The 11,967-nt window shown below is 40.7% G+C and overlaps 1 protein-coding gene across 2 annotated transcripts; it reads right to left on the bottom strand.

Annotated features, from left to right (window-relative positions):
• Positions 1 to 2,330: 2,330 nt before the first annotated feature.
• On the bottom strand, positions 2,331 to 8,396 carry LOC135255476 (hyaluronan and proteoglycan link protein 3-like). 2 transcript variants are annotated; one of them, XM_064336706.1, is made up of 5 exons: positions 8,255 to 8,396; positions 5,100 to 5,281; positions 4,619 to 4,987; positions 4,203 to 4,505; positions 2,331 to 3,914 (listed from the first exon to the last, which is right to left on the bottom strand). In XM_064336706.1, the coding sequence occupies exons 2-5, from the start codon at positions 5,221 to 5,223 to the stop codon at positions 3,631 to 3,633; spliced, it is 1,080 nt and encodes a 359-aa protein (XP_064192776.1). In that variant the 5' UTR covers positions 5,224 to 5,281; positions 8,255 to 8,396; the 3' UTR covers positions 2,331 to 3,630. The 2 variants fall into 2 exon arrangements, with proteins under 2 accessions (XP_064192776.1, XP_064192777.1); XM_064336707.1 differs by having other exon boundaries at positions 5,100 to 5,299.
• Between the last annotated feature and the right edge of the window lie 3,571 nt (positions 8,397 to 11,967).

Consider the following 11,967-nt stretch of genomic DNA (forward strand, 5'->3'; position numbering starts at 1 on the left):
TAGGACGGTAGTTTCATGTGTGTGGTGTTGGCCCAGGGATATGCATGTGCAAATTTCATAGAAGTGATTGGTTGGTGTTGTGCGTGTATTTGTGTGTTTGTGTGTTTCACACAATACAGAAATTTGTCTTGTATGTATGTCTGACTATTTTGATGAAATTTCATGGCATAAAAATGTTTAATAAAATTTGCAATATTTAGTTTTTCTTATTAGTATTGGAGATATATCAGGAAAATATAATTTGTTATTTATTAAAATACATACCCTTCTCATAATTTTAACATTTTTTCTGTAGCATCAACAGTGATGTATATAAATCATGCACAAAAGCATTGTGATACATACCCATCCTTAATTATTGTGACTAATCTATTAAGTACATTTATTAAGCATTTACTTGTCAACTTATATTATGAACTAAATTATATTGAATGCCAGTATTAACTGAATCCAAATTATGACATTGACAAGACACATTTAAGTTACTTGCTCCAGTGCTCTCAGTACAAAGAGCAATTTAATGTATGTTTGCCTCCAGTGCTCTCAAAGCTAGAAATGGAATAAATTACATTCATATCTTTGACTATATTTTTGCCCCAGAGTGTGTACCTTCATTCATTTTGAGTTCTCAAAACGGCTAAGGCAGGGGAACAAATGCACCTTTATCCCACAAAGTTGCGAAGAAGGTTGGTGTAAATAGGATATGTCTTTGAGTCATAAGAATAATAAAATTAAAGTGATTTTTTTATTTGCTCTTCAAGGGGGGCTTCTGCAGTTCTGTAGTGACTTCCCCTAGCATGAATGGGGCCCTTATCGAGAGATTCTCTCACACTGGTCGTCTGTGTGTTAGTGCCGTTTCACCTCTCTAACCCAGAGCTCCTCGTAGAAGTCCTGCCTGCATGCAGCACCCTCTATTGGTGAATCTAAGAAGAACACAAACTACTAACATCTTGAGCAAGTATTATTAAAACCAATTATATACAACATTTTGAGTGAAATGTTTGTGTATTCTTTTGTATTGCCAAACCCTTCAAAAGATTAAATTGATTGTCCCTAATGCTAGTGTCAGCCAGCTCTCCAAGAAGATGTATCAGCACAGTGCTTCGACAACTGCTATAGCCCCGTACAGTACATGTCTACTGTGTTTTAAACAACATGTACTCTCCCCTTGGCAAATTGCTTAAAAGTAGCCAGGTTATGAAATATCGAGGTTTGAAAATAGCTGTTTCATATTGAGAGCCGCCCAATGCAAACACACCCTTGGTAGGCCAATACAAGCATTAACTGCTGGTTTGTGGAAGTTTACCCATATTCATATTCACACCTTTCTACAAAATATATTATTCTGTACCAACATAACCACATAAATCTCCCCATTATAACAGGCAAAAATAAAAAAGGTGTGAAAATCAATTTTTGTTGCAATCAGTTCACATGTCTGTCACCACATTTTCATTGTCATCCATGTCTCCTTAGTTTTCATTTCTCCTCTGGGTCTGTCCCTGACTAATTGTGCAAGAAGAACTCCTCTGGACATCAGCTGTAAATTTTTAGCCTGCTTGCACTAACTGCATGACATGCACTCATCAGATGCAAAAGATTGATGGTGGAGTGGCTGGTGGCACACACTTCAGAAAAGGCATACTCATCCAAACTGAATGAGCATATTCGCAATAAGAATAGCCAAAAAGATTTAAAGAATCCAACTTACTATAAACTTCAGGCACACCTGCGCGAAAGAAAATATTTGCAAAGCTTTTGTTGTAACGGCATATCTGCTGATATCAAGTAAAAGAACCAACCGGTTTTGACCTTGCAGGATCTTCATCAGGGTGTAAATAAAGACACTGTGAGCTCTGAAGAAACTGGTTGGTTTTTTACTTAATATAAGCAGATATGCCATTACAATAAAGGCTTTAAAAATATTTTATGTCCCGCAAGTGTGCCTGAAGTCTCTAGTAAATCAGATTATTTATGCCTTTTCGGCTATTCCTCCCACAACTCTGTAATTACTTGGCCTTCAAGAGCACCTTGGTTCACACTTCCTGAAGTTCATCTACTTTAAATATACTGTGACAGCACTCTACTTTTCCTCTTATTGAATGAGCATATTATAGTGACAGCTAAACAGAGGGTATGGCTTTGACTAGTTGGTTCTGTTCATATTATGCCCTCTATAGCCCTTTTAGCTCACGATAATCAGGGAGCATAATTTCACTACAGATAACCTGTCCTCTATGGATATAAATATAAATATATATTTGAACAAAATATATTATGTTATGTTATGTTAATGGAACACAACAGGAACTTATTGTGCCACACTTGCGTGATGTCTTTACAAAGATAGATTTTATTTTACAAAAAATATGCCATTTCTTTGAACCACTTAAAACTTAAAACACATAAAAGTCCATTGCAGATGTTTATGAATATATAAACTGAGGTCCCATAAGATATATAAGGTACAGTACATATTTCAAACCAGGAATAGCGTTGTCACAAGTCAGTAAATACTTCCTGTTGAACACATTATTTGACTACAGTCCATGGCAGAATTCACTGAAATTTTACTTTCATCCCCTTAAATAATCTCTAATCAATCAGTCCTTGATTTTTGCATGATTTCCAAGAGAAGATTTTTCTCTCATTTATGTGACATTTAAAACAAGACCAGGTCAAAACCTAGTGTATGGCTGGACCTAATACACTTCATCCGGCCGACCAATGGTGTAACTTCATCACTCAGTCACAGACATTCGCGTTTGTAGGGCTGGCCCCGCTGTTGCGGTCCAGCCAAAAATCACTGAATATGGCAGACATAAATAACAATACTAATAATGAGCAATTCACAGAAGTTAGAAAAAACAAGGAAAAGTTCCAGTTGAATACTTAGATACATTTAGAGAGTACTATAAAAACAGCCAAATAGTTCTACTGTTTCTACAGTTAGCAAATGGTTGGTGTTTCTCAGTTGTGATGCAGCTACATAAAACAAACACCAGGGTGACTAAGAGTTGATTGTGTGCTATCATTACTAAAGGATCACAGACTGCATACATGCCGTCAGTGCTATTGAGCAGCAATATGAAGTAGAGGTTTGGAAATGACGTGCTGACCTACCAGGAAGACTGTTGTTATTATACCCTTGCACTTCTTTTTAGTCTCAATTGTTTCTGCAAATCTTATAAAGCATACTATGAAAAAATGTACACAAAGATGCATTTCATAGGGGTGTCTAATAAGCAAATAAAAGACAGTGAGGAAAGAATAACATTTCAAAATAGAATTCATTTGTTGTCCTATCCTGCCATTTTTATTTAGCAAGTTTCTGATCAGAGTGTTCTAGATTACTTCCATGAGGTATTGTTCTAATGTATGACTGATTGGTACAGGAGTCTAATAGCTCGATTTTGTCCTTATAAGTTTGTGCGCATTTGTACCAGCAGTGATACCGGGCTGTCAAATGGCCACTGAGCCAGAAATGGCACAATTACTAAAGGCATCTAACTGCTGGTGCACTACCTTTGATATAAGTACACTAGAAGATCAGAGCTGGAGGTGAGGTGTCTCAGTCTGTCCCATTGACCGATGTGAGAACAGAGCGTGTGGTCCGTGCCCGTACGCAGTTTACCGGGGCCCATAGCAGTACACGCCATGTTTCTGTTGCTGGGCAGGAAAGCCAAAACTGCGCACGCCGGGCTCTTTGGGGCCACAGTTGGGTCGGGGGCTGGTGATGGGGTAGCGAAGGCTCCCGTCGGCCAGCCAGCCCGCGTCGCAGCGGTCCAGGCCCGTCAACCTCCAGGCGGCGTACAGCTGGCCCACCCTGGCTATCTGAGCTCCGTCATGGCTACAGGCCTGCACAGCCTCCGTGAAGTTGAGCCTTTGAGGGTGCTGCAGGAAGTACACTCTCCCTGAGAAGGGGCGGAGCACAAACATGCAGCCCGTTAGCTCGCAACACGCCCGCAATGCCCCACCCACTAAAGAATAGCAATAATTAAAACTCTGTAAACAGCTGTGGGCACGGTTATAAAATTGGCTCACATTTTTGGCTCAGGCAATGATAGTATTTAGGTTAAATTTATGAACAGAGGTGTCAGTTAAAATGGATCCCTGAGTCAGCTCAAGGCTGAGCAGGGATAGTGAGCACCACAGAAGTTTCAATCGGGCAGAGAACGGCTGCACTGAAGCAGACTACATACCTCTGAGCGAGGAGGAGAAGCAGAAGGCGTCGAAGAGGTGGAGGTGTCGGTGACGAGAGCCGTAGCTGCGGACGCCGGGGGCCATGCCGAGGCCACCGCACGGCTTGCGCGGCAGGGTGATGGGGTACTGCACCGTCCCGTCCGCCAGCCAGCCTGCATTGCACCAGTCCAGCCCCTCCTCCCAGGCCAGGAAGAGCTGCTCGAAGGTGGCCAGCGCCGAGTCCTGCTCCTCGCACGCCCGCTGCGCCGCATGGAAGTTCAGGTGATAGCGCCCCCTGGGTGGCTGGTACGGAAACACCACTCCTGAGGGGGGGCGGGAGTTCAAAGGGAAATTGCCCGTTACGTCACACATGCCGTGACATCAGGTAGACAGTGCGACGGCGCTCGAGTCAGTTGACGGAAACGGCGGGCCGTACCTCGCAGCTCCAGGTCCACGCTGGCGCTCTCGTCCTCCAGGCCGTCGATGACCTCGCAGCGGTAGCGCCCGGTGTCGTTCAGCTGCAGGTCGCTGATGACCAGGGAGAGGTCCCGCGGGGAGTTCTGCAGCAGGCGCACGCGGCCCTTGAAGTCCCCGAAGCTGCGGTGGCGGACGCCGACCGCCACCAGCACGTCCGTCTCGTGGCCCCCGACGGCGGGCAGCCAGGACCACTTCACGCGCGTCCTGCGGGGGGCGCTCAGCTCGGGTTCGTAGCGGTAGTGGCAGGGCAGCGTGACATTGCTGCCCCGAACCGCGTAGATGGGCATCTCTGGCGTCTCCACGTGAAGACGCACCCCGTTGAAGTAAACTACACAAACACAAGAGGGGTGAGTTGGAGGAGGGAAACTCACAGATTGCTCTTTGGGGTGCAAAATAAAACAGACTACATTGATTTTATCTGTGGCTTCATGAGCACGTACTCTCTCCATTTCCATTGCCATTCGTGATGTCATGGTAGAAGAAGCCGTTGGAGAAGCTTGGAGCAGCCAGGCAACAGCAAAGAAGCTGCAACAGCACAGCCAGCAGGGCGAGTATTCTCAGCATGATCCCAGTCACTCTCACTGTGTCTCTGCCTGATGGGGTTTATGCCAAATACATGCAGCTGTATAGGAAACAAGTTCTGTTAAAAATATGAACAGCAAAATCTATGAGTATACAACATATTGTTATATTATTAACTATGTGTGTAAAAAACCTGAAAGGAAAAGGTTGCAATCTCCAACCTTTTACAATTTAGAATTAAATACTATCATAATAAGGCACAGATGAACACGGACATGTTATAGCTAGGCCTATATATCCTTCATCAAGTATGACAGTAAATTTAATATGAATAGAGTAAATTCACTTGGCCTATCAGTCAATTAGTCAATGAGAAATAATCCCCCTCAAATGCAATAATCCATAACCATTACTTCTTTAAATCATAATCAAAGTGAATCACATACAACTTTAATAAGCTCATCATGCCATAAACTCTAATATATAAATAGTTTACTACAATCAGAAATACAAGGTAGTTAATTTCAGATGGCTATCACTCAATGCTACCACTAGAGGCCAATAATGCTCCATATTGTGAAGTCACAATCCCAGCCCTCAAACATTGTGGGACAAAGTTTTATACACTCTTACTTTGTAATGTTTTCAAATAGATTCACTGAAAATATTGTTTGATTTGAAGATAATTGTTGTTGCATTGTTCGACTCTGGGATTTATGTAATAATTAAAAATGTTGTATAAGTGGCACTAAAACATATTTTCCAATGTGAAAAGGAGAAACTATTCTTACATCTGCCGAAGACCATTCATTAATAAGAAAGCCGTCCGCGCGCAGACACACGCTTTTAAAAAGGCATAGCTATGCATATATACGAAAGGATTTTATGAAAATTAGATTTCAAATAACAGAAATATTTTAATAAGGTCAAGGTAATATTTACAAATTACATTCATTAATTTAATAAGGCAGGCAGTATTCATTTTTTCAATCTGCTAATAATGAGGACAGATCTGTCGAGTTAAAACAACCCAAGGTATGGCGCTGTTTAATAAAAGTCCTATCATTGCATACGGACTGACATACTTTTAAACAAAATATTAATTATTTAATGTTAATGTATTTTATACCTGAAAACTAAACTTTCATCAGCATAATATTCTCCTAAAGACTTGTCTTCTTTAAAAAAATAATCAAATTTCCACATTAAATTGAAATGGCAGAAGAATCTTTAAAATAGGAAAAATTAGCAGAAAGGACTGCTGGCGAATAAAAAATAATTGATGTAGGCGAATTCACCTGTAGACTAAAAAGAGTGGGCGTGGTCTATCTGATCTCTTTATTAAAAGATGCGGGCAAAATTCATAAATACATTTACAACGGAATTAAATAGAAACGTATTTTCTATTATTGACACTTTTTAACATCGCGACCCCTTCCTTACGGAAAATAAGTATTTTTAGCAAGAAACGCATGTTTGTTCAATTAGCGTTACACACTGCAATATTTTTTCCTACGCCGTTAAGCACAGTCTTTTCCATAACATCGCTTATACACATGCATCACTTCAAGTAAGTTCTAACATTCAAACATTACCCAAACCATCTCTTCAAAGATAAAATTTCATAGGCAGCCTCAATTGGCACTGACAACATTAATTTAGTAATCCCTCCTGATCTAGAATTATGAAGTGCCATCATCATGAAGTGTGTAAATGTGGCTTGAAGGGAACCCTGACCTAAAAAGTATCAGGTGGTGTTCGTATTATACAGACCATGCCGTATCCTAATTCTCAAATTTTCTATATATTGATAAATGATTTGCTGTGACCATTGCATATCTGCTTGATTCTTTGAAATGAACCATTACAAAAATGGTAAATATTATTTTCTTAGAATTTCGTCTTCCTCCAACAGTCGGATGGATCCGGTATTAAAGGAGTACCATGGTGGTTGAACGTGACACTTCCCAGTTGTCTTCAGGCAACAACAAAACAAATGTGCATAATTTTTTTATTCTTCAGTCATTTCAATGTACTTTAAAACGTATTTTTCTAAGCCTAAATTTCCCACTATAAAAATTCACCCGAACCGTCTGGGCGTGGTAATGAGAACTGTCAGTTAGCTATGATTGACAGACCGTTCCCCATTACCATAGCTACCCCCATGATACGCGCTCTCTTTGGGAGACTGAATTTTCACAAGCTAGCTAGCTTAGTAGTATATCAAGTATCGATAGATAGCTAAGGTAAGGACGTTGACTTGTATCCAGTTACAATTTTTGCTATCTAGCTAGCCAAGTTAAGATAAAAGCACAACTATAACGTCCTCATAAAAGCGAACTAGCAAGCTAACGTTATCGATAACATTGCCTTATGAAAGCAAACCTCCTAGCTAGCTAACGTTAGCTAGCTAGCTAAATGAATATAACCAGAAATAATCTAAAGGAACTCTAATTTAAGTGAACCTAACGTTAGTCAAATATTTGCATTGTCTGAACAGCAGGGTTTCTTTACGGGGCGTGGAAATAGGAGTGGTTACTGTATTCGTGACGTAGAAAAATGACAACTTTCTCAACCGGTTGAAAATGGGACGATGAATTTAAAACGCATATTTCTCCAAAAATACAGAACGGACATATTTAATACTTTGCTCATTGTGTTTCTTCAATGCCTCTTGTGCAAATAGCACATAAAACAGAGAAAGTGTGAAAATCACCATGGTACTCCTTTAACTTCAGAAGGATAAGCGTTTCATGAGCTAAACTCTCGTATTCCAAATGCGTGCGGTTTACATATCAAATGCTTTTGCCTCGTCTCCAGCATTGTTATGGTATATCATGATTAAACTCTTTGGAATATGTTTAATGTGCAATACACAGTAGCCTACTTTATTTTTTTAAGTATTAAGTGTTTTTTTTTTTTTTTTGACACAGCCTTACTAACTACATTATATCACAATTGTGAAATGAAATGCAAATATTTCCACGTGTAAGCACACACAACAAGCGAATGCATTTTGATACCAATTATGTACTTCAGTAAATTATAAAATGCATGGCAGACAGTTACTCACAGACTTCGCGCTTGCACACGTCTTTCCAGTTTTCTTCTATGCTGCTTTTTCTCTCTGGAGGTAGAGAAGTACTTTTGTTGTAATAGAGAAACACCGCTCTCCTCATTGATCTTTGTAGAAAAACAGAAAGTATTACGTCACCAGAGCAAGCCAGTCCCTCTTAACTAAGATAGTGCCTGCTGTTAAAGTGACATGAACATTCTGCAGGGAATAAAGCAGGGGAATCAGCACCCGTACGCTTTGCATATTAATTGTAATTCACTTGAGAATGATGGCAACAAGAAAACATACTGATAAGGATACTACCCCAGTGCTTGTTTTTATTTACAGTGCATTATAGTTTGTATAACGGCCGTTGTTTTAGATTACAGCGGTGTTTATTGATGAGCAGGGACAATCTTTGACATTGAAGATATTTCTTGGACGTCTTCAGTATTTACGGTATTCAAGGCAACATACAGCAAGTTTGTATTGTGCTTAGCATCACACTTCATTTTACTGATACGAACTTCCCTAATTTTCTTTATGGCTTCATATATTTTTCTTTTACATGTACCTGTGATTTTTTTTTTCAAGAAGGACCTTGAATTTCAGTTGTGCTCGTTGTATCTTAAACTTCTTTCAACACACTGGAATCCAGGTTTTGGGTGAGTGAGTTGCAATACTGGACCATGTAAATAAATAACATAAATATGGAATTCCATTGCTCTCCTGTGCCCACTGGACACTGTTGATTTAACAGTGTACATATCTGAACAATGTATTATTGTCTTTTAAGATTACAGATGTCTTCCTGTCTGTACCACATGACTCCCAAGTGGAATTAGCATGAATGCCCTGCAGAAGCCCCCCATGTCCGTCCACCCCCCCCCACCCCCCACACACACACACACACATTTACTATCCTTTGTCAAATAAGCACCTAAAAGTCAGCGTCTCCCACCCACCCCCGACCACCACAAAGGTATCGCTGTTGTTTCTGGACACATTTTTCCTGCCAGCGTCTCACTCCGCTCTTCTCACAGATGCAATTGACTATTTGACTATTACAGATGTGTTTGAAGAGCTCTGTTTTTTTGTGTACTCAGAAAGTGCAGATGAAAGCAGTTGCCAGAGGCTATAAATACCAGAGCAGTGTGAATAGCAGGGAGCTGCAGGAAGGTATAATTTGTACAATAAACTCAAGGCCAGAAGAGCGTTCCATGTCAAGCATGTCTGGGTGCAATACAGCCTTTCCACGTGAAGTGTGGTTTGACCCACAGACAAAAATCGCCCTGTGGTAGGATAGTTTCACAATGGAGAGGCCAACGCGTTATTTGCGCTACTTGTTGGCTGGACTGTGAGACAGCTTTACGGGCCAAGTACAAGATTATTCTCAAAGATTGATGGAACCGGCCGTGTAATTACAGGGTTTTTAAGAGAGTTAAGTATGCTTTAAAGATGTACTGAGGAGCTAAGAACAGACAGTTCTGTATCCGCTCAAATAGTGGGGAATTTCCCCAAGAAAGGGTATGAGATTCATCCTTCCAAACACATCTCTCCATTGAACAATTCCTAACAAAACACTGATGACAGCGGGAGACTAATGGTTATCCATAATTCAGCACTACATATGACAGTAATAATTAATCTTTTCTCTTTCTAAGTATGGTTAACAGTGCCCTCTGGTCTCGTGGCTGCGGTCAGAGATTGACTGAAAGGACTCCAGGAAACACTAAATAAACGAAGATTAGATTATTACATGGCAGGATATCCTTCTCTGTCTTCTCACTCTGACTTCTGACAGGGAAATTCATTTCCTCAAGCACAAACCTTTACATGTCACTCATAGCATATGTGTTTTCATACACCAGCCTTCACGTTGAATCATTATTTTTCTCTAAAATAGTAAATGGGACCTTATATTCTACACTGGATGGACCAACCTTATCCAAAAAGGGCCGGTGTGGATGCAAGTTTTTGTTTTAGCCCAGTACTATGACACCTGATTCAACTAGTTAACTAATTGTGGTCTTCAATTAAATACCTTGATGAGTAGAATCAGCTGTCTTAATGCTGGTCTAGAACAAAAACCTGAACAAAGAACAAAAAAATGAGAAGGAAAACAAGGAAAGCACACTGACCCAGCCCTTTTTGGATAAGATTGGACACCCCTGCTCTACACTAAGGCCTTTTACTCTTTCTGCCAAAAAAGTCTTTAACAGTTAATACAACGCAATAAAGAGGTAGCTCACTTGTTATTTTGATTTAATTCAATGAAACAGCAGTGTCACAAGAAATAAAAAATAAAAAATTGTTTTTCAGTTGAGAATACCCACTGGTTGAGTCACCCTGACATCTTCCTGGCCATCCTTGAGGTCAGACATGACTCTGCACAGCATTTCTGACTGGGCTTCGGGGGGTTCCCCGAATGTCATGGGACTATGAGTTCCTGTAGTGGATCCATAGCGTGATCAGCCCTTCCTTTGTGGAGTTTGCTTTCCTTATCAAGCGATGGGGACACATGCTCTCGGTCTGCATCCTGCCACGCTGCCCGGGAACAATGGCATCAAAGGACCATGTGACCAGACTGGCGTGGCTATTTCTAAATGGACTGGCAAAACCCCAGATCTGAGTGTTAACCCTATGGTCAGTGCTGACGTCTGACGTGAGCTTGAGCAGAAAAACCTTCTCATCATGCAGACAGGAGATTGAAGCATCCTGCAAGTCATTTAATGTCATGAGATTGGGAAACCCCCAACTATCCTTAATTCTTCCAAAGTATACATTTAGACCACCATGACCATGTGACACTGATCTAATTTGACTTTGTGACACAATTTTTTTGTATAAAATGCCAAAAAAGCACAAGGAAACAAACCTTTTCAAATGGGGGTTCTCCAGTGTATAGCACTGTCACCTCACAGCAAGAAGGTATCAAGTTCAAATGCCAACCGAGGGCCTTTCTGTGTGGAGTTCACATTTCCTCACTTAGTGTGGGTTTCCTCACAGTCATGTGTAGGGCATTTGGAGACTCCAAATTGCCTGTAGATATGAATGAGCAAGTGAATTGTGTATGGGCCCTGCGATGGGTTGATAACCTATTCAGGGTGCATTCCTGACTTTTGCCCACTGCATGCTGGGATAGCCGCCAGCCCCCAATCTCTACGACCCTGACCAGGAATAGGCAGGTTGAGAAAATGGATGGATGGACGGAAGGATGGACATTTTCAAAGGCCAATTTATGTAGTACGTAGTACAGTATGTAGTATTCCATTCTGATTCAGCTCAGATTCTCTACAGGAGACAATGTGTGTTGATACCCAGTTCAGATATCGTTGCACTCAAGTCTTTTTCCCATGTTACTCTCCCTGCATACATCTCTTCATTTTGTGCCTGCGTGGCATTGTGTAATGCAATGTGTCTGAACACACAGGGCCACATAAAAGCTACTTGTGAGGTAGTGTGGAGGACAATCATACAAAGACTGCTCAGATTTGAAATCGTAGCCAAGTCGAAGAGATGTGGAGCACGAAAATGATTCTGTAGAGAAAAATGGCAAGCATAAATTAATGAAATTCTATCAATGATTACAATTTTTTTAATTTTATTTCCATACTGTTGAATGCAACATAGTTTGTTCAACTACATTCAGCATACTAGAAAGTCTGAGACAGTGTCATAGGCAACACGCTGTAGCTTTAGGCGTACTTGATATAGAATAACAAGGTGAA

Source organism: Anguilla rostrata, chromosome 5 (assembly GCF_018555375.3).
Source record: "Anguilla rostrata isolate EN2019 chromosome 5, ASM1855537v3, whole genome shotgun sequence".
In the NCBI taxonomy this organism is placed as follows: Eukaryota; Metazoa; Chordata; class Actinopteri; order Anguilliformes; family Anguillidae; genus Anguilla; species Anguilla rostrata.

What these genes read in the sequence shown, in the direction of transcription:
- LOC135255476 (XM_064336706.1), bottom strand. Translation starts at nt 5,223, where the DNA reads ATGCTGAGAATACTCGCCCTGCTGGCTGTGCTGTTGCAGCTTCTTTGC. An exon ending in CGTGGACCTGGAGCTGCGAG is followed by an intron (nt 4,506 to 4,618) that starts GTACGGCCCGCC and finishes GCCCCCCCTCAG; the next exon opens with GAGTGGTGTTTCCGTACCAG. An exon ending in CTTCTCCTCCTCGCTCAGAG is followed by an intron (nt 3,915 to 4,202) that starts GTATGTAGTCTG and finishes GCCCCTTCTCAG; the next exon opens with GGAGAGTGTACTTCCTGCAG.